Here is a 23,816-nt window from a genome sequence, read left to right as displayed (position 1 = left end):
AAGTTTCCTTATCGAGTTGGGGTTTTTTAACGGAGTGAGTGATTTTCCACAGTCAGTTAAATTAAACTAGTGCACAGCGACATCTTGTGGGCATTATAAAGAAATACTCAATAACTTAAAATAGAAATGAAAGCTGCTGGAGTTTTGCATTAATCAGAAACATTCATTTGAATTCATTCTTTAGAAAACGTTTGTTTTGCTCGCAGAAAAAAAGCAGACAGTTTCATCCGACTCCCAATTAAAGCAATGCTTTCGTAATGTAGGTTAGTTAGTCTATATACTGTGAGGGAGAGTTCTGTCATTTGTTTTAATTGGCTGAGTTCATTAACGCACGTGTGTGATCTCATAAGTCATAGGTTGGTTTTATAAAGCCCCCCCCCCCCCCCCCCGCTGTAAATGACCTCAAAGTTACGGGAATTTGAACATGTAAGTCTCCGACACCGACTGTATAACTTAAGACTTACACAAACAGGCGGTAAGCTAAGGCAGTTGAGGGTAAGCTGAGCCAGGCTGTGAAGAAATCATCGCTGTTGCTGACTAGCAGGATAGATGCTGACCCAGAGACGGCTGCTGCCAAACCCCGCCCGTTAACACCACTGGACATCTCCCTTTAGAGATATACCAGAGCCGGGGCTAGAATATCTCTGTGGCATCTCCTTGACTCGACCTGCACGGAAAGAGACCACAGGGTAAGTGCTTGTATATGTTTTTTGTTCTTCAACTTCTCTGCGTTTCATTTTTTGGGGGGAAGATTATCAAGACCTCTGGAGAAACACGTTTAAGATTTCAGGTGTCATATGCCTGCAAGGTGTCAGGAAATGTGTTGTGTAGGATGTTTTCCAAGAGACTGGTGATTGCAGCAAAGTATATGCAAGGACTGTGTGTGTCAGTGTATCAGTTATCTATAGAATAAAAGTTATTTTATGTGAACAAATCCTGATAATATATATTAAGATGTATAAAAATGGATGGTGTGATTAAACTCACTAGACAGTCAAGAGGATGCTAAAAAGATGTTGTGTGTATATTATTTTTCAAGACATTTCAAGAAGAATTGTGTCAGGAAATCCATGAGCAGCTTGAAACACATGCAGACCATCTCATGCCCCACTATAGAAGTGACCGTGGCTGAAGAAATGTCCAGCGGGATGGCTGATGAAAAAGGAAATAAAGGGAAGCATCAAGAAAGACACTGTGGCACTCCTTCTCTCCAGGATGGACAGTTTGTAAGCAGCACTCATGCTGTGAAGACTGACCCCTCATTTGATGGTGTTTGTGTAGATGTGAACTTGCTTTCAGAGAGTAGTGATGCTGGGATCCTTTATCTGAACCCTCAAACACCTAACTGGTCTCTCGTGGAGAAGTTCGCTGAGCTCACTCCGAGAGAAGAAATGGGAGTCTGTGATAACCAAGAACACAGTGGTCGAGCTTTGTCACAATGTACTAAATATCCAGAGAACAATAAAATACATGGATGTAATGAAGCGCTCTCGGCGGATGCTGCTCAAAAGAATTGCTCTAAGTACCTCAAGAGCCGCCAAGTGCAAAGGGATGCCTCAACCAAACAGAGGGCATCTAAACTCAAAGAGCTAAATGTGGAGGAATATTCTCCAGGTGGAGGTAGGAACAAGACCAAAAAGAAAAATGTGAATAGTCCTTCTGTTAAGAAATCACTTAAAAAGCATGACAATGACAAGATCCCTCGACTTTTGGAAGCAATGAAAAAGCGTAGTGGGGTTGACACAGAGCACCGTCCCTTCAAGTGCACACACTGCGACTGGGCTTTTAAGAAGCTGTGCAACCTGCAGAGTCACTTACAAACGCACAGTGGCCTCAAGCCACATGTGTGCGATATATGTGGCAAGTCTTACTCCCATCAGGGCACGCTGCAGCAACACAAGCGTCTACACACTGGCGAAAGACCATATCACTGCCCTTTCTGTGTCAAGACCTATATCTGGTCTTCAGATTACCGCAAGCATATCCGCACACATACTGGTGAGAAGCCCTACGTCTGTGACACTTGTGGTAAGGATTTCATTCGCTCCTCTGACCTGAGGAAGCACGAGCGGAACATGCACACCAATGACAAGCCCTTTCCATGCACACACTGTGGCAAGACCTTCAATAAACCCCTCTCCCTGAAGCGTCACGAGCGTAAGCACCTGGGAGAGAGGCCCTTCTCCTGCCCCGACTGTGGGAAGGCGTTTGCTCTGCCCAGTCGCATGGCAGAGCACCAGAAGATCCACACAGGAGTGCGTCCGTATGTCTGCTCGGTGTGCTCCAAGTGTTTCACAAAATCCTCCAATCTGGCCGAGCACGAGGCCATTCACAGCGGAGCACGGCCCTATAAGTGCACAGAGTGCGGCGTGGCCTTTGCCATGGCTTCTCGCCTCGTTCGTCACCAGTATGTCCACAATAAAAAGAAACCCCACAGCTGCACGGGCTGCAGCAAGAACTTCAGCCACCTAGCAACACTGAAGCTTCACCAGGAGCAAACCTGTGCCGGGAGGATCTTTGTCTGTGTGGAATGTGACAAATCTTTCCAGTGTGCCGCAAAGCTTGCGCAGCACATGCTGAACCACAGGGACAAAAATATCTGAGTCTGTTTTTACGACAGGTACTGTACACGTCCAGCAGCGTGCGGGTACTATTCACTCAATTTCCAATTGTAAATCTAAATTAATTGGTATGATATTTAATTAATGTTAATATTAATGAGATTCATTCAAGGTCATTGGGCACCAGTGTATTTTATGTCAAGGTTATTACTTGTAAGAATTGTACGTCATGAGTTTTTAAATGTATAAGTCACACACCCTCTCTCCCCACAGTGCTGGGTTCCCATGGGAATGTTATAGGATAAAAATTGCCACCAGCACACCACTGACACTTGAGCTGACAGCCTTCACAGTGTGAAATGACAGTGGTCACAAGAGCATTAGACCCTTTTAAAGTGGCAACATACACTCAGCTGGCAGTTTAGGAGGAACACACAGCTAAGGCTAATGCAGTCGAATCTGCTGTGGTTATAATTTTTAGTTTATATTGACATTGTTTTAAAAAAAAAAAAAAAAAAGAGGTGCTGATTCAACTGTATGATCATTTTGAAGGGTGTAATTTGTGGATCTGTTGAACTGTATTGCATTATACAGAGAAGTGTGTTTAGCCTTCTCCCATTGATATAAATGGGGTGGGCAAAATAATAGAAACGCCTGTCTGTATAACTCAATACTAATACAATTCAACAGCACCACAAACTGCAGCCTCATCATAACCTGGGGGGGGGGGGTGTCCCTGATACATTACTGTGATTGCATTCATAGACCAGAGGAGTTAAAGTTTCAGGGAAGCCAGCCAATTGGTCAGCCATTGCTTCTTCTTTTTTTGCCAGGAGACATTGTTCTGTGAAGTTACAGTAGTAATTTTGTACTCACTGTCATGATGTCTTTTGGTATGAGTAAAATGCACCATGTGTTTGATAATACAGCTATTTCAGAGCTGGAAGTTTGTTTGAAAGATGGTTTTATAGTTTTGGTCTTATGTTTAATTTGTATCGGACACAGCAACGTTTTTATATGCAATAAAAATGTGAGAATGATACGCAATTTACCCTGATGTAACAATGCAGCGATTGTGCTCTTATTTTCTAAGTAAACTAAAAGTATTTAAGATGTATGGTAGATCAAATCTCTTAAATTCACTATGCATGTTATGTCAGGTGTTAAAACTGTGATTCTTTTCAATAATACTGCCACACACACACACACACACACACACACACACACACACACACACGCACACACACGAGACGAATGTTCGGTTGATAAAAGTGAACCAACTTGAACCCAAACTGTAAACCTGTAGTGTTAAAACATTTTTTACTGTGAAGGTGAATCTCGATAAAATCATCACCAGGGGCAATTTCTGTTTTACTTAAGAATCATTTAAAACCAGGAAACAACAAATTCATGAAACTACACTTTTCTTTTTGAAAAAGAAAAAAATTTTTGAAAACGTCTTGCTAAGCAATTTTTTCCAAAAAATAAAGAGAAGGTCTCTCTTTAGGGAGATGTGTTGAAGGCCACTACTTTAAGCTATATGCTCTGACATGAAGTGGTGACACATCGTGGTGGATACTCTTGCCAGTGTGTCCCACTCACACTTGGCTACTAATGCAGACTAATCGTAAAAGGAGACGGCACCTGCCATGTTGTCACTCGCTCTATACTAAGTGAGAGGCCCTGCTGGGAGCGCCAGCTATTTCTTGGCACGATGAATTTATTCAGGATGTGACTTTTACTTTGCCCACTGCCAGAATGGTATGTCAAACAAACAAACAAACAACAGAAGACTGTGCTGAGCTTTTAACACTTTACAATACTGAGAAATTACTCTGAGGCAGAATTCCTCAGATGTTCTAGAAATTAATACATTTCAGGTGCTGGTACAGATGTACAAAAAAGCTTTCACATATATACTGTAATACATAAAACACAAAACCATATGACAGATGTAAAAAAGAAAAAATCTGTTACATCAAAACATGTTTACAAGGTGACAAAGTGATTAAAAAAAAACATTGTTCTAAAATGTATTCCACGAGTATATATTACTATGTGATGTATATTCATTTTAAAGAGCCTCCACTGGCTTTGTTCCCACAGTTATTTATATAACAGGGCTATTACTAAGTCCCTTTCTAACATGAAGGCAGTGCAAATACCTGTACAAGGAGGGTTTATAAACAGTTTGATCCTGTACATGTGTGCTGGCTGAGGGCGTTATGCATGTTGGCTGTTTGCCTGATGGGGGTCTTCCCAATTGCCCCTCTCCCCCCCGCAACCAAGTGGTATCGTCCATCTCGGCAGCATGACAACATGAGAACACATTTTAACTAAAACTATTCCATTTTTACACATTGTAAAAAAATTATAAAAAATAATTAAATGTTGCTCACATTGTGATATCATTAAGTCTGGCTACACGCTTTCTCCTCACTCAGCTTGGAAGATTAAAGCTTGCGTCTGTGAAGCTATCGAATGACCACGGCATTGGATTACATTTCAATTAATGCATTTTTGATATGTTGGTTAATTGTGTTTAAGAGCATAGATATTTTATCATAAAAAGATACGATCGGATTGATGGATACTCTTGAACAGTAGCTAAATTTAGCACATGCATACTGTCTTGCAGCGTATAGCATGGATAATCATTTAGTAATGATCTGAGCTGTGAGAGTCTGATGACACTGATACTCAGTGGGCAGATACATTGGTGGTTACAGTTACACCAACTATTCCAAACTTTTTTGTGCAGCTTCCCTCAGTCTTTCTGGCATTGATGTTCCAGGTTCAAGTTAAGATATCTCTCTCCCTCCACATGTCCTGCATCCACCGACAATTTCCCTGCTGTCAGCCTTTACAAGGTCCACCTCAGCTGTTTCAGTCACTGCAATATGAGTTACTGTGTCAGTCCATCAAGAGTATTTCTGTATCTAACATGCAACATGACGGTGGGCAAGCTGTGGGGGTTTCAAAGGGCACTGGTGAGTGGTATGGATCTCCTTCAAGCTCGGGTAAAGCTCTCATTAGACATATAGGCACTGTTAAGGTGTGAGGTCCTCTTATTTGGTTTTAGTGGTGTCAGTGATCCTGTAAACATGTAAGAGATTTAAAAGGTATTTAATGTATATCCTTTAAAGATCTTCAATATGGTGCAAATCTGTTTCTCAGTGAAACTTAATTTACCTGTGATGTAGGACAGTGGTATGTGCAAGGTTCCTATACCCCAGCTGCTGGCCTATGTGTTGGAGAGATTAACAGGAAGCCATCACATTGGCATGGTTTAATATATATGTAAAATGTCATCACTGGCAGCCAGGCAACTGCAATGTGTTCAGTTACAATACTAAAAAGAAAAAATGTTAAAAATGTTTAAGTCAGAAACACAGAAGGGACATGGCTTTTCTAGAAGGGTCAATGACCTCAGAAATCCAACATAACATAAAAAGAAAGTTGAGCAATACATTTAAGATGTGTAGTTTAAATGTATTCAAATATATAATCAATATTCTGTATATTATCACAGAACTCACCAGCTTTCCTTGAAAAGGAATTGATCCCTGCAGAGGAGGGCTGCTGGGGTCAAGCTGTGGGCGGCAGCGCCTAAGAAAATGTTCAAAAATATAGATCTTACATCACTGAATTGAAAACTTTGATTATAACTGATTGTGTAACGTAAATGAACTTGACTCTTACTGTCTGAGCTGGGCCTCTCTGCTCCGAAGTCTCCTTTTGGAGATCTTTGGGTTTTGACGTGAACCAGCCACTGAACCAGCCCCCCTTGGTGCTCTGCATGTAACACAGTTGAAGTGACTGATATCAAATGACTCTAATGTGGCTTAACCAGATGTCAGTATAACAGGGGATCCACCCACCTGCTTAGGAGATGTGTTCATCTGCTCAGAGGGCTCTAAACCTTGTGGTATGCTCTGCTGGCCGTGTCCCTGGTGGCGGATGTCGACCTCCAGGATCTGACCGCCCATCTTCAAAGGCAAATACACACCAACAGGTAACTTCTCAATGCTCTGCACACTTAAAGAAGGTAAAATCTTGAAAGACACAGTGATTCTTAGCAAAGGTTTACATTTTAGCAATATAAATAAACCCAGAGGAAGAGATGATGAATGAAACATTACTCACCAGGCCTGGTCCAGAAGACGACCCAGCCCCTGTAGGAGCAGTGAAATAAAAATATCACACAAGCCGAAGCCCATAGTAAATATCTGAATAGAGAGAGGAATGAATGGTCTCTATCATTAGAGCCTCACCCTCTGCTGCTGATGGCAGATCACTCAGAGGACAATGTGGTGAGGCAGTTCTGACTTCAGTACTATCTGTGTTATGATAACTTAAGTCTTGGCTCGGGGCTGCTGCGGGTGCTGGGGGAGCATAAACTACGGTTACTGGAATCGGAGGGTTGGCGAGTGGCCTAAACAGAGCAACAGGGAGAGGACGGTGATATAACAAGGAGTCTTTTAGGACAGGATATCACATGTGTTGTCATGGCTGAAGCCAGATACATGGGAAAGGACCCAAAAGCAGACACACAGAGGCAGGCTGGTGTAGGTGAGATCCTTTAATAAAGAGAAACCAGAGGCCTGTGCTACGAAGCGGGATCAACATACCCGGGATATCTTTTTCGTTATCCAGCTTAACTGAACCTAACATTGGCCGTCCTTGATAACCTGAACTACGAAGCTGGTTATCAACTGGCTCAGTGAACCCTGGGTTTTCCAATCCGGTGACGAGTGTGTTCATGTGAAAGAGGCGAGGTTGTTAAGCAACGTTGTCAGAAACATCAATTAAGTACTTAATTTTCTGGTCACAGAGTCTCCTCATGTGATTCTGAGCTGATGTGATGAAGAAGAGAGTAAAAGCATCAACGCTAGGGATTAAAGAATCTTTGTTCCATTAAAATGAAGCTATAACAGTTATTATGTAGTTATTCAGTGTGATAAACTCTCCTCTGTTTGTTAGACACTATGTTTTAAAACCAGAGTTTTAAAGAGACACATGGAAGGATTGGAGGAGCAAAACAATTCGACTGATATAAATATCTACTGGTTGTTACTATTTGTCACTTTATGGAAAACTCTTTTGTTCCCATCGGGATCCTCTAGGAATGATGATGACTTTTTCCAGTGACCTGATTGCTCTCAAGTTAACCGGCAATGAAGCAGGTTAGGAGTTCAGCATCGGTTGCCATGGTGATTTGCCTAGGTAACCCTGAAAACAGTTAAACCTCGCTGACCTCAAATCCTGCTTCGTAGTACGGCTTACAGGTAGGAGGTGGCTAACCAGGCAGATGACTTGCAAGGCAGGCAGGCAGGCACAGAGGAACAAACAACAAGAGCACGAGGACCACAAGGGAACGTTCCAGTAACAGAAGCGCACACACTAAATACACAAGGAAGGCAAGGATAATTAGGAACAGGTGAAAGTAATTTACGCGGAGCAGGCAAGGTCAAAAGCGGGAAACTCACAAGGGCAGGAAGTAAAAAAAAAAAAAAAAAAAACTATAGACACATAAGGCTACGCAATTTCAAAATAAAACAGGATATAATTAACACAGAGTCGAAACAGGGAGTAACACAGAGGGTAAGATCATGATAAGTGTAGTAAGAGTTTTCATCTATGAGGTTGACATGAGTGGACAGAGGATTTTATACCAGTTCGGAGCTCCTCTGACGTCCCATGATAACTCTGCCATTTGCTCAGTGTTTCCTTCAGTTTGATGCATAAGGCTTTCTTGATCCTCGCTGCCTCTGTAGTAAAGGAGCTCAGGCTCAGGACTATGGAGGTCACAGCTCTGGTCATCCAAGCCAGATTCTGTAGGTAAAAAAAAAAGAAAGAAACATAAGTAATAAGTATTTTTCCTTGGTATTCTTCTTTAGCAGATGCATAAGAAAGAAGACACTGTTCTTTAGTGGGAAACAAAGTAGATCATTCTAAGTAATGAGGTGACTAAAATTACCTGAGTACACGTTGCTATCCTCATGTGCAAAAGCGCGTCCCTCAGGAGCTGGTTGGTATGTTTCAGTACAGTCGTAACTCCCCGTCTGAGCAGAAGAACAAGTTTAGACATTTACAGTAGTTTTAGTGTCTAAACAAGACTAAGAACCTAGAACCTCTAACGGCGCTTAGTGAAGCTATACTGAAACACAGCATGCTAACGTCAACGTGCTAACATACTGACAATGACAATAATAACATGCCGATGTTTAGCAGGTGTAATTACCATGTCAACCATATTAGTTTAATTTTGTTAGCAGCTTAACACATTGCTTATTAGCTGATGAGAAAGTCATTTGGTATTGATAAGGTATTTGATCATAAACCAAACCAGTGGACAGATGAGAAACTGATCTGACGATGGCATTAGATGAAAAGTAAATTGATCACCAAAATGTGTAATTCATCCTGTGGGGGACATGACTTTAAATTTAATGGAAATTCATCCAGTGGTTGTTGAGACACGCCACGCATAACCATAAATTATTATTACTATTGTTACCTCTTTGTGGCATTAGAGGAAAAGTCACTATGCTTCATCATGTGTGTGATTCATCATCATCATCATGGATTTCTGTACAATATTTCATGGCAATCTGTCCAGTAGTTGTTGATATACAGTATTTGAGTGTGGACCAAAGTGTTAGACCGAAGGAACGAGCCAGACCGTCACTGCTAGCCTGGCTAAAGGATGTTTTGCCGCACGGTAAAAGCCATGTGGAAGCAAAATCGAATTTCATAGAGAAAATGAACAACAATGTAACCTGTAATTGGATTAAAAAGGTTCCAACGCTAACCATGCCCATCCAGCATTTGGGGACAGCAGTCAAGGGCAACAATTATTAGTCTGAGGGCACAAATTACTAAGTCGTCACATTAAATACTAATAGTAAATCCTATACAGTACAGCCATACAGACTGTGCTCTGTACAAATCTAGGTACAGAGGATTTGAATCTTTGGTCTTATCTACTGCAAATAGTGCCTCACACAGCTGCACATTTTTGCCTCTTCTCGTGACAGAAAACTGACCTACTTTGCACATGCTAAAAACTACATCATGAGCACCTGCATTTATTAAAAGTGTGGGCACTGAATAATAAGTTGTAGTACTCTTTTGTACTCAAATCTAACATGTCCTGACTGGGTACCGGCCCAGAGGGTACTGGCCCAATTCAAGGACTGATGTGCGATGTGAATGGAATAAAGCAGCTTTGCATCCTACAATAAGATCACTACTCACTTCTGCTTCTGGTAGCAACTGGTATCTAACAGCTTGTGATTAGTGTTAAAACTGAATTACTGATCAGCTAAAACCAAAAAATGATATCTCATTTCCCTATTTTTCCTCCACATCAGACATTTTTCTGTTTTCTGCAGCACTGCAGCCAGACGCTTCTCCTCTCAGACAGAGGGTAAACATTGTGTGAAATGAAAAAGGAGTGGAAAAGCTGATCACCTGGAAACTGTGGAGCCTAGCACGCAGTTGTTTCAGCCAGTCGGGTTCCTGCACGGCTCCACTAACACCTGCTTCACTAACGAACTGACCCTCAGAGTGTCTCAGTCTGTCTGCCAGCTGCAGGAGAAAACATACAACCATGTAGACCTTAACAGACACTGAATCACTTTGATTAGAGTACTCAAATGTCTAAGACATACCTTAATAACCTCGCCAGTCAGCACAAAGAAAGGCTCCCTCTGTCTGAGGATCGCCTGTCCTACCACCTCACAGTAATGGAAGGCCTGAGATGGGAGCCCACAGTCCAACAGTCGACAGGCATATAGGAACTTATACACCTGACCACGACACAGTGATATTCAGCATCACATACATTTCAAAATTATATTTCTTTATCTGAAAGACACAAATACCTTAGGCAAATGAGAAATACATAGAAGGCAGTAAGATCTGATGGGTTACCTGAAAGGCTGGTATTGAAAAACCTTTGCCCCCAAGTGTCTGGCAGTATTCATACAACTCAGTGCACTGGATGGCAGAGTTTGTGGTAAAGTCTTCAAAAGATTGTCTAAAGAAAAGGAGAGAGGAGAGAAGATAGTAATTGTAAACTTTAATAAAAATGGCAGAAAATTATATTGCTGCCTCTCAATCCTACATTTTACTTACAAAATGATGACTAGATGGACACCAATTAGACTGATAAGTAGCATCAAAGAGCAAGCACAGCTCACCTGTGGCTGCTGCCTAGAAGCACCAGTCTCTCTGCCTTCTGTGTGAACTGCCCAAAGGGAACGCCGGCTGTCAGGTAGCACATATGGGCGGCGTGAATGAGGCCTCTGGAGGCTGCACGTGGAAGAGAAGCACAAAACAACCAGCTCTTACGCCTGGGCAGAAACAGCATTACAACCAATCAGTCACTCAAACAGCGTGTCTATACCGAGTGTGTCTCCCATGGTGATGATGGCCTTCTGATGAACAGCGGGATCTCCCGTCTCATTGGAGAGCATGACGGCCAGATGGGGCTTCCAGTCTCCCGATTTTTCATTTACACAGCACTGGGCACAAAACATCACTCTCAGAACTCTTATCGGCTAACGAGTTATACACTGACATAGGATTTAGAATGCAATAAATGTGTTGTTTGAGAGCTTAAATTATGTTTTGCATGTTTTACCGTGGTTACAGCAGGGATTCTCCCAGACAGCAGCTGGAAGAGAGTCTGGAGGGGATCACTGGCTGTTAGCTGGCCTGTAAACCTGCCAATAGAACAGTTTGTGTCATTGCACATCTTTATTACAGGCTTTATTTCATGCTAGCAACAGAACCACTGTCCTAAAATGGGGCATTAAAAGAGCATCCCCACTGCTACTCTGTACAGAAGTGATATACCATGCTTATAGCTTAAATTCTACCCTTCTTGTCAATTACAAATCAAAATCAGCCTGGCGATCTGTCAGCCTTCCCCCAGACATTCCTCTACTGAAACATGCGCTGCTGTCGGACATATTGCTGATGCCAAAATAGACTGTAAAAATGGATTGGGTTCCATGATAAATAGTTCACATTAACTGCAGTTTAGCTATTTCTCCTTTCTCTGATGCTGGTGCACAGAGAGTAAAGTGCTTTAACTGAACTTACTAAATGTCAAGCCAGATGATTTACACTCTGAAGGAAGCGTTAATGGTCTCTGTTACTGTACTGTTATAAGATCACCCACGGCAAATTATAAATAACTCACAAGCCAAGATAAACATGACAAACAAGGTGCATATAATTCAAAATCAGAATTGAGTTACTAAACACTGATCAACAAACACCATGACAATTATGCAAAGATATAAAACTAATTTTCTTTTTTTGTTGAAAATGTTTACGAATATGAATCCATGTCAAATTATTCTCCACTACTTTCTACAAATTCTAAATAAAGCACACTATTTTTGGACACAGGGCTGTAGAAAATATTGACAGAGGGTGCAGTTAATCCCATAAACATGTCAAGAACAGATTTCAAATACATTTTTGTAAGAAAAAAAAAAAAAGGCCATGACCATACTACATTTGTTCCACAAATGAACAAACAGCCATGCTAGCAGCTCTGTGAGCTGTAGTTCAGCAAACCACTGCTCTGAGCTAAATGCTAACGTCAGCATGATAGCATGCTCACAATAACAACGATACCATGCTGATACTAATTGGGTTTACCAAATTCACCATTTTAGTTTTGCATTTTAGCTCAAATTTTCTAATTAGCACTAAACTGAAGAACAGCAGACGTTGATTAGAAAGTCATTATTTTTGCAGCTGTTTGATCAAAAGTTCTGCGATGTGATTAAAACTTTGTCTTGCAAATTTCACGGTAAAAAAATACAACCGTTGAGATTTTTTTTACGCTGAAAACCACAGACATTAATCCAGAGGAAAGAACTACAACAAGGCTAAGCGTGCTACAGCCATGCTAGCAGCTCTGTCAGACAGTACTGAGGCACAGTGGTGCTTTAGGTTAAATGCTAATGTCAGCAGACAAACATGCTCACTATGACAATACTATGCAATATTCACCATTGTCACCATCTTAGCTTAGCCTGTTAGCATGCTAATATTTGCTATTTGCCAATCCATCCAGTAGATGTAGAGACATTTCACAGGATAAGTGAATACTCTGACCTGCTGGTGGCACTAAAGGAAAAGCCGTGATCACCAGAGTCGGAAAAAGTTCACCCTCTGGGGACCATGAGTGTCTGTACAGAATTTAATGGCAATCTTATCCAAGAGTTTACGTAAGTGTCTGGATCAAAAGTCTGAACAGATTGCCGTCCCCAGAGCCATGTCGCTTACAAGACTAAAACTTACACACAGGAAGCTGAGGACATGCTCCAGATACAAGTGACAGAAATACTGCCCATATTTGCTTGTGGCTGTAACACAAGTTCAAAGCTGCATCTATGTTTAGTCAGAGGGAGCATTTCTTCACAAATTACCGCTCGTGCGCAGAGTTGTATAATGATTTCTTGCAGCTGTCACGTCTCAGATGACTTTGCTTTTCTCACCTGTTCAGCACAGTGGTGTAAGACCTGTTGTCCATTTTGCTGGCCAGAAAAAGTGCATGCCCCCACAGGCCGCTGCTCATAGCTGACTCCAAAGCCTCCTGGAAAGTGAGAGAACAAAACACTGAGCGAAACGCTGAGCACAGGATGACATCAGTGGCAACTAGTATAACACAGAAGTAATTTTGTCAACTGGACTAATGCTGTATCTATGATGGCCTTTCAAATATTGACCTGTGGTTATAGCTTTCAAATCATGCCAGTCAGTCATAAAAGTTGGCACCACTGACTCCTCTTTTATTTTTATACCCTGTTCTGAGGAAACTTGATTGGATGAGAGTCAGCCACAGCCTAATAAAACACAGTTTTATCATATGGTGATAACAATCCAAACACATGTTTACATCTTGTATCAGGATGTAAAAATAATTCATAATCTTCCATTCGGAGCAACACTGAGATAACCAGGAGAACCTAAAGAGAACATTACATGATTAGAGAGATAGAGAAACCTTCTTTCTTCCAGCCAGCAGCAGTTGAGTGTAGCTCTGCAGGGCCTTCTCTGAGGTCTCAGAGCTGAAGCTGCTCCAGTTCCCTGTGAGCAGGTCATCTCCTTTTTGAGGTGGTGCTTCAGCAATCGCGCCCTCATTGAAGTCAATGAGCGTGGGAGCCTCTGACTCCCAGCTTCCATCTGAATGTGAGCCCTGCATCAGCAGTTCTGCAATATCTGATCCAACTATTTGCTGAAATAATGGAAATTTAGTGAGAATTGTTTCAGAATAAACATGATCATGATGTTATTTGATGACAAATCATGATGCTCTTACGCCATTCTGCCTGCAGAGCAATATCAGTAGATTCCACAAGAGGGCAGCAGAGCTCTTATCAGGCAGCTTGTCGTCTCTCGAGCAGGCGCTTGCCTTCTGGTTCGCAAACTCTATGGCATCTACTTTGTGCAAATCTTCCCTTCAGAGATATGACAAACCAAATTCATACAAAATCAAATTCATACAAAATTGAATTTGAAATATAATCTTTATAAGTTGGACAAGACTAATGACAACTCAGCAGAATACATTCTGATTGTGGAGAAAATGTTAAGATTGTGGTGAGCATTTTCAGAATTACACCACAAATGAAAAAGTTACCTAGTTAGGGGACCAGGGAAGTTTCTCATCTCCTGTTGTTCTTGTGTCTCACTCAGAATGACCTGTGCAGACATACACACAAAATCTTTATCTGTCTTATTCAAGAAAGCAGCAATGGTAATTGAAAACAAGAAATTCTAAAAAGGTCAACCCACCTCCAGGCTGTGGATTTCCAGCTGGCTGATGTTTTTCTGTGTTGAAAAGCCTGGGGTGACCCGAATCAGCTGGCCTGCAGGTCCGAAGCTGACCACCGCATGAGGGATTGAGTATTTCAGAGGCGCTGACATCTGAGGCACAGCTCCATGCTCTGAGGAGATATGATGCATAAAAGAACATGTGTCATGATAAACACTGAGTGAGGGGAACCTGAGAGAAAACAGCTTCAACTGCAGACTCACCTGCACCAGGCTGTGGGACAGAGTCACTGTGTTCAGCTCCATTGATGTACTGACTCAGTTCATAGCTGCTGGAAGATAACCCTGAGGTTTTGGAACTCTCTAAAGTCCCAAGGTAATAAGAGGAAACCTCTTCATTTTCTCTGGAAGGATTTTCCTCATAGTCACTGAGGTAATGCTGGGAGTTGTCTCTCCCTTGATCATACCTGAAAGAATTAAAGGAATAATTAGCTATTTTTTCATATAACTACATGTCCATTTTGGTACTTTGTATTACTGCAAACTTGCACATTATTCTAAGGATTCCTGGACCAGAACGTCTGTCTGAGTTGAATGTTAACATTTCATGTTGGGAAGTCAGACAGAAAATGACAAAAAAGAGACACTATATGACTACAAAGGCATAAAATGACTACAAAAGAAATAAAATGATAGTCTGATAGTCTATGTCTGATCAAACACGGAGACTTCTCACAGAAAGCTGAAGTTCATCAGAGTACCTCTAGTCATTTTTATCTTCTTCATGTTTACTTAAACTGGAGACGTGCTTTTAGCTTTTCTCTCCTGGACTAATGTGACAAACTTTATTCTGTCAGTATCTGTATCTGTCAGAGCTCCTTCCACCAGCTCCAGCCTGGTGCAGATCAGTGCTGTCTGACTAATAACTGGGGCCCTGTTGGGTTTCACATTGATTTTAAAATTCTATTGATTTCTTTTCTTCTTGAGTGCACATGTCCTACTCTGCAGGTTATTCCTATGTCTCGGCTGGTGATCAAGGGTGCCTATGCCTCTGCAGTTAAAGCCCCCAGACTTTGGAACATCTTTGACATCTTTTAAATCGCTTTATAAAATATTCTTTTAAAAGAAATCTTTTGTGAATAAATTATATTCCTCTGGTTTTACCATTGTAACTCGGCCATTGTATGTTTTCTTCTCCTTTTTTAGGTTATTTTTGTCTTCCTTGTGTTTTATGATTTCATTCCATATCCTAGTAAAGAATTTGTACAAAGTACAACACAAATAAAGTTATTATTGCTCCAAAATTATTATTAGTATTATTAACAAACCATAAAAAATACACAATTATAGTACTGGTGAATGGCACCATTTGATAACCATTTGAAGTTTTCCCAAATGTATTATCTTACTGCTCTCAACTGGGGCTGCAACTAATGAATTTTTTTAAAAGATTACAGGTTAATATTCGATTTACGGTCACAATTTCTCAGAAACCAAGTTTACTCGTTTAAATAACTGTGCAACCAGCAGTCCAAAACTCAAAGATGTTCAGTTTACTATCATAGAAGACTAAAGAAAGCAGCAAATACTCACATTAGGGAAGCTGAAAGCTAAAAATTCTTGACACCTTTCTTTGAAAATAACTAATTTTTTGTAGATTGACCAATAGATTAATCAACTAATTGTTTCAGCTGTCTCAATCCAAGTAAAAGGGTTGACTTTCATACAAGTGTAGTATTGCTCCTCACCTGTTCTCCTCTGCGTAGTAGCTCCCTGAATGTTCCTGATTGTATTTTCTCTCATGATATCGGTCTGTTCTCCATGAGTCTTGGGGATCCCACTGGCCGGCATCTTAAAGTGAAGATTAACATACAGTACAGTTTACTTCTTTTTTTTTTATTTAATTTTTTTTTTACCAAGAGAGTGTTGTACGTTGCTCATGAAAGATTTTTTGTGTAACTGTACCTTGTCGCCCATGCTGTCCTCTGTAGTAGTCATGGTCATAATAACCATAGTTGTCTCTGTAGTCCCAGTGGCTGTGGGGTGGATAGTCGTACCCATGTCTGGAAATAAACAGCCTCTAGTTACATCAGTGCATTTGTTCACTTTCTTCACCTGTTAATCTTTCCATCCTGAAGAAGGCATAATGTCATAATGTGCTCAAATACGGATTTGAGCCTGAGATTTTGCACCACTACCCTGCTCCCAAATCAGTACACCACACAATAAAGTGGTACAACTTTTGTGTTTGTCTTGCACTGCATGATGACGTACTCTCAAATTATTATACACGTCTTCCTCATATTGAGCTGTAGTCACTTTGGGCGCAATCCATATAATGAGGGAAATCGGTGTGAGATAATTCCTGGTAAGATCATTAATAGAAAACTCTCTCCCACAAGCCTTTAGAGAAGTTTAATCGTACACACCTGGACTGGGGTCTTTGGTGTTCTGGTCGCCCATGGCCATATGGATACTGGTGGGAGTTGTAAGGATACTGCTCTGGTCTGGCCGGAGGACTGGTGAAGTTAGCCCTGTAGCTGGGATCAGGTTGAGCCCAGTGTCTGTCCCTCTCTCTGGGGTCTGGCGGTGGATAGCTCTGGTCCCTGTCCTGCTGAAAATACCTGTAGTAGTCCTCTCTGTCTTTTGTTCTGTGGGAATGACGGCCAGAGTCCTGCCTGGGGTGACCTCTGTGATCCATGATGACCCCTCCGCACAAGACCGGCCCACCTTCACACCTGAGAAGTTTGCAAATCCGTCTGTAGGAAATCCTATTTCAAAATAAGTCTACACAAAGATTTGTGCATATTCTGTTGGGGTACTTACAGCTCACACGTGCTGGCTGCAGTCAAAGTACATTCACGACTGCCACATCGTTTCACTGGGAAGTCACAACATGAGCTGATAACAAGACAGCATGATAACAAGAGGCTAAAGTTCACGAAATACTGTGGCCCATATAACCAGGTGTTGTTGCTGCGCAAACACCAGTGCTAAAAAAAAAAAGAAGAGGGTAAGTTAGAAAACAAAAAGCCAGCAGGGTCTCTGTGCATAATGCTTCATCTCCGTTATGTTTGCATTGTGTATCCCAGCCTGTGTCTTCTGAGCTGAGAGTAAACAGTGGAGCACGCCCTGAGGAGTTTGACAGCTGTAGTCCCACAAGGCAGGAACAGAGGAAATCCCGTCAATCTTCAGGCTAAACATGAGAGAGGAAAAACAAAACTACTGGCAGCCTCTCTGTGTCGTTTCGACATGAATATCCGTCTCATCGGATTGTAGCTTGCATGAGGAAAAAGGCGCATCTTTGAGTGTTGCCACGTTGCCGGTAGGGGAGGATGTAGAGGACGGTCACAGTTACTCAGAGTCGGCTGGTCTCCGGTCGGTCTTGTTACAGCGAACAGGGCGAGGGGCTGCTGAACAGGGGCATAAGGAAACTGATTCCGAGTCAGTGGTGACAACTGTAGTTTCTTGTAGTGAAAAACTTTTCACTACACCTCCACTAGAGGCTCTCCATCACAGTTTTTACTGTCAGATGAAAGGTTCACTCAAGCTACAGCACCTCCTGTCTTCGAAGTCTGTCCTGAAAACTTCTGCTAATTTCAGTTATTTCATTCTCCTGCTTACTTTACATTACAGTACACTATATATTAACCTCTATTTCCTGTCCTTTAAAATGTCCACGTTCTCCTTTTGTTGGATTCTCATTTCCCACCAGCATACAGTTTTTTATATCCCATATTCCACATATTTTTACTTTTTCTTTGCCCTTAGAAATATTCACTTTAGTTCCTCAATTTTTATTTCGTTTTGCGTAAATTTGATCTTTACAATATTGCTATTTTAAAAAAAAATCTGTCCTGTCATGTTAAGGATTTAAATCGAAATCGAAAAAAATTTCATATGTTTACATATATGTCTAGCCCCGACAATTATGTATCCTCTTGTATGTATACTTATATTGTAGACATATGTTACATAAATATATATCCATCCCAAAACCAGTCAATATATATATTGATATTCTATACCATGGGTTCCAAAAGACTTAGACCACTTTCCCAGGATGGGAAGATCGACTTGTTTAAAATGAATGAAACTAATAAGAAAAAAAAAACATTTATAAACAAAGAGAATTTTTATGTACTGTATGTTGTTTTAATAAACGTGCACATATAAGTTGAATATATTGTAAATATATCATATACGATGTAAAAAATTCATCATATAGGTATTTTTAATATATGTACTCATACACATTTTACTATGGGTATTTCATATATGTTATAAACTTAAATCTTCATATATCCAGAGGATGTATATATGTGAATATAATATATCTCCTTATAGGTGACATATAAGGCAACATCCCTTTTAATATAGGGACATATATGTCATATATTATATTTCTGTATGGGCTAATTTGCCATAACACTGACATGACTAATTACTGCTCGACGTGACCCTGAGCAAGTTCTTTTTTTAACATGAAAACAGCAGTGTAGTTGCGAGGTCACGACCACCGGGTGTCGCTATATTCACAAAGACACGAGGGAATTGTATTTTCTGTGTGACCAATAGACGAGTTCATGCAAATCAGTTCTGAGGACACAAGCTTTTACTACTGGAAACACAGAAGTCACCCGGCACACACGATCTCTGCATCCTTGCAAACACACAACAAGCCCGTCTCCGCTCTGGATATTGTGGGACACCAAGCCGCTCGGATGTGCAATATGACTTTTGAAGAAAACAGTGGAGATAATTCTTCAGAAAGGTTAGCTTTTGTTTTTGTATTGTGTTTTTTTTTTTTACTTTGCACTGTGTGCGTTTGCTGAGGTTGTGAACTTCTTTTTTTTTTTTTTTTTTTACCGTTTTTTCTTTTAAGACTCTTAAGTGGAACAACCTTTGCAAATGTTTTGACCCGGACACGTTTTTATTTTACTCTTTCAGATGAGGTTTTTTTTTTCTCCATACCGTTACTTGAGACTGTCGTTTGAAGTTGTTAGCTCCTACTGTATCGTCCGTCCACACAAGTGCAACGTCCAGCTAACATCAACGTCAAGCTTTAGTTATGCTAGTTAGCAGTTTTAGCTAACGTTAACGCTACGTGTTCATTATATATGTTTGATACAGGAAGGCTCTTGCAACGTTACATCACTGGATTATCGCTCACCTCACACGAATAGCATGCACTGGTTGACTTAAGCTTAAAAATCTAAAATAACAGTCAGCGGTCGCATTTAAACGTGTTGCTGTGTGTTTTAAGAGTTGATTTTTGACTAAATGTGTTAATATGATTGTTTCCTCAGGATGGAATCGGTGGCTAAAGCATTAGAGGAGGTGCTGAGCTCTGCATTGCCTCAGGGTTGCATCACTGTTGGAGTCTATGAGGCAGCAAAGTCACTAAATGCGTAAGTTAAAAGTAATATAACTGCTGCAGCTCTGGTAAATCTATTAAGTATAAGTGTGAGACATCTTTATTTCCTTTTCCTTACAACTCTTTCTCTTTGTTTCTTTCAGGGATCCAGACAATGTGGTGTTGTGTCTGCTGGCCACAGACGATGAGGAGGATGTGGCTCTGCAGATTCATTTCACCTTAATCCAGGCATTCTGCTGTGAGAATGACATCAACATCCTGCGGGTGAGCAACATGAGGCGTCTGGCAGAAATCCTTGGTGGAGTGAAACCTGGAGGGGAGCCTATGGACCTGCACTGTGTGCTAGTTACTGTAAGTGTCATTACTCATGTCTGTTTACTATAGATCTGCAGTTTATTGCTCACTTCCCCTCAGACTGTAAAAAAATAGTTTTCCGGCTGTCGCTGAGGTTTGGCAGGTTTTCACTACCAAGGCCTTTGTCATACTTGCAAGAAACTGTTGTGCAATCAGGATGATGAAGGATCTCACACTGTTTGCACATTCGTACGTCAGCAGATAGTAACTGCTCTGTCCCCTCTTTCTGCAGAATCCTCAGTCGTCACTGTGGAAGGACCCTGCACTGAGCAAAGTGAACAGATTCTGCAGAGACAGCCGCTGTTTGGATCAATGGGTGCCTGTCATCAACCTGCCCGACCGATGAATCAGTTTGGAATATTAATGTATTGTGTGCATTGGGGGAAACGTAACTTCACAAGGCCTGTGTTAATGTCTGTGTTGGATTCCTTTGGAAAGTGCCCGAGAGACAGAGAAAGGAGGGGCAGAAAAAAAAAAAGAGCACAGGGAAGAGAAACGTTCCAACAAATTTACCAGGTCAGGGTGAACGAGGGCCAACGAAGAGTGACTCAGCAGTCTTGGTTCCATGATTTCCAGGATTGCCTTTCTCTGCCGAGATAGACGCCTTTACAGGAAACTGAATCATGTGAGCGGACAAGCACACGTGGTGGGGAGCACAAGCGCAGGACTGGAGAAAAGCAGGAAGAGAGCCTCAGTTGACAAGACTCCAAGAGCTGGACCACAGTGGAGTGGACCAGTCAGGGCTCTCTGCTTGAAGAATTCCTCATGAAAATTTGACCACATCCAAGAATTTCTTTTAACAGCACATTTTTATTTAATAGTATTTAAGACTTGTCACTTTGATAACTCAAAAAGGAAAAAGTTTCACAAATTGATTGTTATTATTATCTCAAGGGCAATGCAATGTTTGGACTTGTCCACTAACTGATGTTTTTATGTTATTAATTTAAGGAATTATATTTATTGTGCATAGTTCATGGAATTTTGTTAAGTTGAATGAAATAAACAAACAAACAACAACAGTTCCCCGACTGGTTTTGCCTCAATGATTTCCTGATACGACAGGTTTAGTGTGTTGGTAGGAATAGTGCGTGCCCATCGTGCCCACAGCCAACTCATACGAAGCAATGTGTTACCTCACGGGGTTTGGATATTGGCCTGGCATGTCACTTGGCCGGCTGAAGTATTTACTCAGCGTGTGTTTAGCCTTTTATGCAACTTGCGTCTCTTGGATCAACGTCGAGTTTGTGCTTGCAAAAATTATGACCTTTTTACTTGAGTCAAAAATATTGTTATTTACAACTTAAAGTAGTTACTTATTCTGAGTTTCTTTCCATCTGCATGGGAACTCTTGTAAAATGTGACCCTTTGCACATTTTGAAGGTCTACATATATTGAGGGGAGGAGAATTCCCATTGTAGTTGAATCTGAGTGGGATGGGTCTCATCGTGACGGCTCATTCGCCACAGCCCTCTGCATCTACGCAATCACAGCTAAATTTACTGCTGAGGGATTAAAAATAGCAGAGAGGCAAGAAGAGAAAAATCCACGCTGAAGACCCATTTCAGACTGCAAAAAGAGAAAACCAGAACTTATTGGTGCTTGCGTAGTATGGGGAGGGACAAAGCCTTCTACACAGAGAGTCACGAGACAATGGATGTATGAGTCAGGGCTATTCAGGTCTCCCATTGCTAGAGCTGTACAGTACTTTAGCTTCATGGCTAAAAATAGCCCCATGAATAGAGGCGTTCCCCCTGACCACTGACACGCTAACAATAGTAGCACTTGTAATTAACAGGCAGTGTACGCACAGCAGGCTGACCTGTTGCAGAGGCGTCAGTGTGCAGCCCAGGATATTCGGAGAACAGCAAACCTCTGGTGGTGCAATCAGGTGGTCGATGAGGAAAAACTGGGTCACAATGCAGGACTGACTGGAAGACTGGAGAGGAATGTGGGTGTGATAGTGGCTGGAGGTTTTGAGGCCATGTTAAATTGACTGTTAAGTTAAATAGTGCCATTTGCAAATGTGACAAAGTGTGCACGGAGGCCAAAAACATGCAGATAAAACACACCACTGAACAGATGTTGGAGTCGCTTCAGTCCCACAGACTAGGGCAGAACACTCTAGTCTCAATTTTCCAATGACACTGTAGTTTTGCTGCTGTCTTTCTTTAGAGAAGTGGCCAGTCAGCAGAACTGAAACATTTTTAGTATCAAGTGCTGACTGTGCTTCTAGATGAGACACAAACTTGCCAAAGTAATGGTCGGAGTTTTGATTTTTCTTGGAAAACGCAACAATAAGAGCAGAAATACCACAGCAGGATGGCAGTAACGTGACACCTGAGAGCCAGTTTGATCATTAAAAGACACATTTTTTTTTCCCTTTGTCTAAACATTGTCCATCACACAGGGAGAGGTCATGAAAAGTAGGTGAGATAATGGGGATACTGGATTATTGGCTTATCGCTGAGCTTCTCCCCTACACTGACAGGTAACACAATCACTGCAAATGATGCTGCTACAAAGCCACTCCTATCAATCATCTGACTTGAGTGAGGGTTACTTCTATGTGGGCCAACATATATGGGCTGACCTTGTTGTGCATGTAACATCACACCTGAGGAGACTGGGAAAGGAGAGAAAGCGCTGCCCAGAGCAGCAGGGGTTGTTGCATAACAGGCTGGCTATGGCTCAGGGGCACAGAAACCCCTTTACTGAGAAATTAGAGCGATCCAGAATGTTTATGTGCTCCTGACCTGATACTAGAGACACTCGTCCACTTTTTTTCCGAACATGGTGACCTATGATTCAGACAAAGACATGACAATGGGATAACAACAGACCTAGCCAACCTCAAAAGACAAGACACTGTATCATGAAGACCGGCAGAGACTGTGTTGTGTCTGATAGATACTAGTGTTTAGTGTTGGATGCATCAGTGTACTTTCTCTAAAAGGGATGCTTTTCACTTGTCGATGACCAAAAGACCAAAGTCTACACTTTCACAATTTATAGCTACAGCATAACCCAAGGGGCTCATGTTCATGTGCAACAAACTACAAGCAAAAAAAGATGATTTGCAAGTAATTGGCTGAGTACCTACTCTTCCCACTTAGGGGAAGACAAGCCTCAAGGACTAATCCAAACACAATAAATAGTGACATTTTAAAGCAATATTATTTGATTTTGTTGGCTGCTTGGCAGCAAAACAAGCTGTAAATACAACACTGATATGTTATCACCTTACAAAGTTGATATACAGTAAACCAATCAGGCCGATCGAAGTATGTCAGCAAAGAATTGTCGAATCATCCAGTGGAGTCCTGTTTGTGTGTTTGACTTTTCTTTTAGCTCTGTTTTAGTCTCCATACAATCCTCAAGTACCTGGATCTTTAGCTGCTGTTTGGTGCCAGGCAGGTAGTGTGTACAGGGGATTTCATAGAGCTGGAAACATGATGAGAACTGTGGGACGGAGGCAAAGTGACATTCAGGGCTTTAAAACAAAACAATGAGCTGAAAGTTGATAAAATGCTCTGCAGAGATGAAGGCTACTGCAAAGTTGGTCGATAATTCTCTGTGTGTTTGTGACTGTGAGTGACCCTTTCACAGTGCATATCGTCATTTGACCCATTGTTAATGCCACAATAATGATTAAAGCAGCTTTATAGTCATATAAATGATGCTTTAAGCTGATTGAAGGTGTTACTTCACATAAAGAC

General features: G+C 41.4%; 3 protein-coding genes across 5 annotated transcripts; 2 read left to right on the top strand and 1 right to left on the bottom strand.

Moving 5' to 3' along the window:
* Positions 1-417: 417 nt before the first annotated feature.
* On the bottom strand, positions 418-17,821 carry sec16b (SEC16 homolog B, endoplasmic reticulum export factor). Of its 3 annotated transcripts, XR_008828139.1 has the most exons (25): positions 17,193-17,820; positions 16,796-17,104; positions 16,332-16,429; positions 16,115-16,217; positions 14,631-14,833; positions 14,388-14,539; positions 14,233-14,294; positions 13,912-14,050; positions 13,597-13,827; positions 13,088-13,185; positions 11,212-11,293; positions 10,975-11,092; positions 10,769-10,880; positions 10,500-10,605; positions 10,238-10,375; positions 10,038-10,154; positions 8,542-8,626; positions 8,237-8,396; positions 6,836-6,996; positions 6,708-6,736; positions 6,443-6,550; positions 6,264-6,356; positions 6,101-6,170; positions 5,754-5,805; positions 4,353-5,657 (listed from the first exon to the last, which is right to left on the bottom strand). XR_008828139.1 is itself a non-coding variant. In XM_056379455.1 (24 exons), exons 2-23 carry the CDS (start codon positions 17,065-17,067, stop codon positions 6,150-6,152), a joined length of 2,688 nt encoding a protein of 895 aa, XP_056235430.1. In that variant the 5' UTR covers positions 17,068-17,104; positions 17,193-17,821; the 3' UTR covers positions 418-667; positions 6,101-6,149. The 3 variants fall into 3 exon arrangements, 2 of the variants coding, with proteins under 2 accessions (XP_056235430.1, XP_056235431.1); XM_056379455.1 differs by lacking the exons at positions 4,353-5,657; positions 5,754-5,805 and adding an exon at positions 418-667 and having other exon boundaries at positions 17,193-17,821; XM_056379456.1 differs by lacking the exon at positions 5,754-5,805 and having other exon boundaries at positions 4,353-5,454; positions 17,193-17,821.
* Positions 633-3,746, top strand: znf648 (zinc finger protein 648). The gene is made up of 2 exons (XM_056379457.1): positions 633-689; positions 1,040-3,746. The coding sequence occupies exon 2, from the start codon at positions 1,071-1,073 to the stop codon at positions 2,601-2,603; it is 1,533 nt and encodes a 510-aa protein (XP_056235432.1). The 5' UTR covers positions 633-689; positions 1,040-1,070; the 3' UTR covers positions 2,604-3,746.
* Positions 17,619-21,123, top strand: gadd45ab (growth arrest and DNA-damage-inducible, alpha, b). Its single transcript, XM_056378582.1, is given in 6 exon segments — positions 17,619-17,641; positions 18,861-18,980; positions 18,982-19,140; positions 19,676-19,777; positions 19,887-20,094; positions 20,330-21,123. Coding segments are annotated over 6 exon segments (726 nt in total). The 3' UTR covers positions 20,444-21,123.
* The last annotated feature ends 2,693 nt before the right edge of the window (positions 21,124-23,816 follow it).

Source organism: Seriola aureovittata, chromosome 6 (genome assembly GCF_021018895.1).
Source record: "Seriola aureovittata isolate HTS-2021-v1 ecotype China chromosome 6, ASM2101889v1, whole genome shotgun sequence".
NCBI classification, from domain to species: Eukaryota; Metazoa; Chordata; class Actinopteri; order Carangiformes; family Carangidae; genus Seriola; species Seriola aureovittata.
The sequence above is the reverse complement of the archived record's forward strand: the minus strand, read 5'-3'. Positions and strand labels throughout refer to the sequence as shown.

Coding starts and splice junctions, on each gene's coding strand:
- znf648 (XM_056379457.1), top strand. CDS start 1,071: ATGAGCAGCTTGAAACACATGCAGACCATCTCATGCCCCACTATAGAA.
- sec16b (XM_056379455.1), bottom strand. CDS start 17,067: ATGGATCACAGAGGTCACCCCAGGCAGGACTCTGGCCGTCATTCCCAC. Junction 6,737..6,835: donor TCTGCCATCAGCAGCAGAGG/GTGAGGCTCTAA, acceptor CTGCTCCTACAG/GGGCTGGGTCGTCTTCTGGA. Junction 6,171..6,263: donor AGAGAGGCCCAGCTCAGACA/GTAAGAGTCAAG, acceptor ACATTTTCTTAG/GCGCTGCCGCCCACAGCTTG.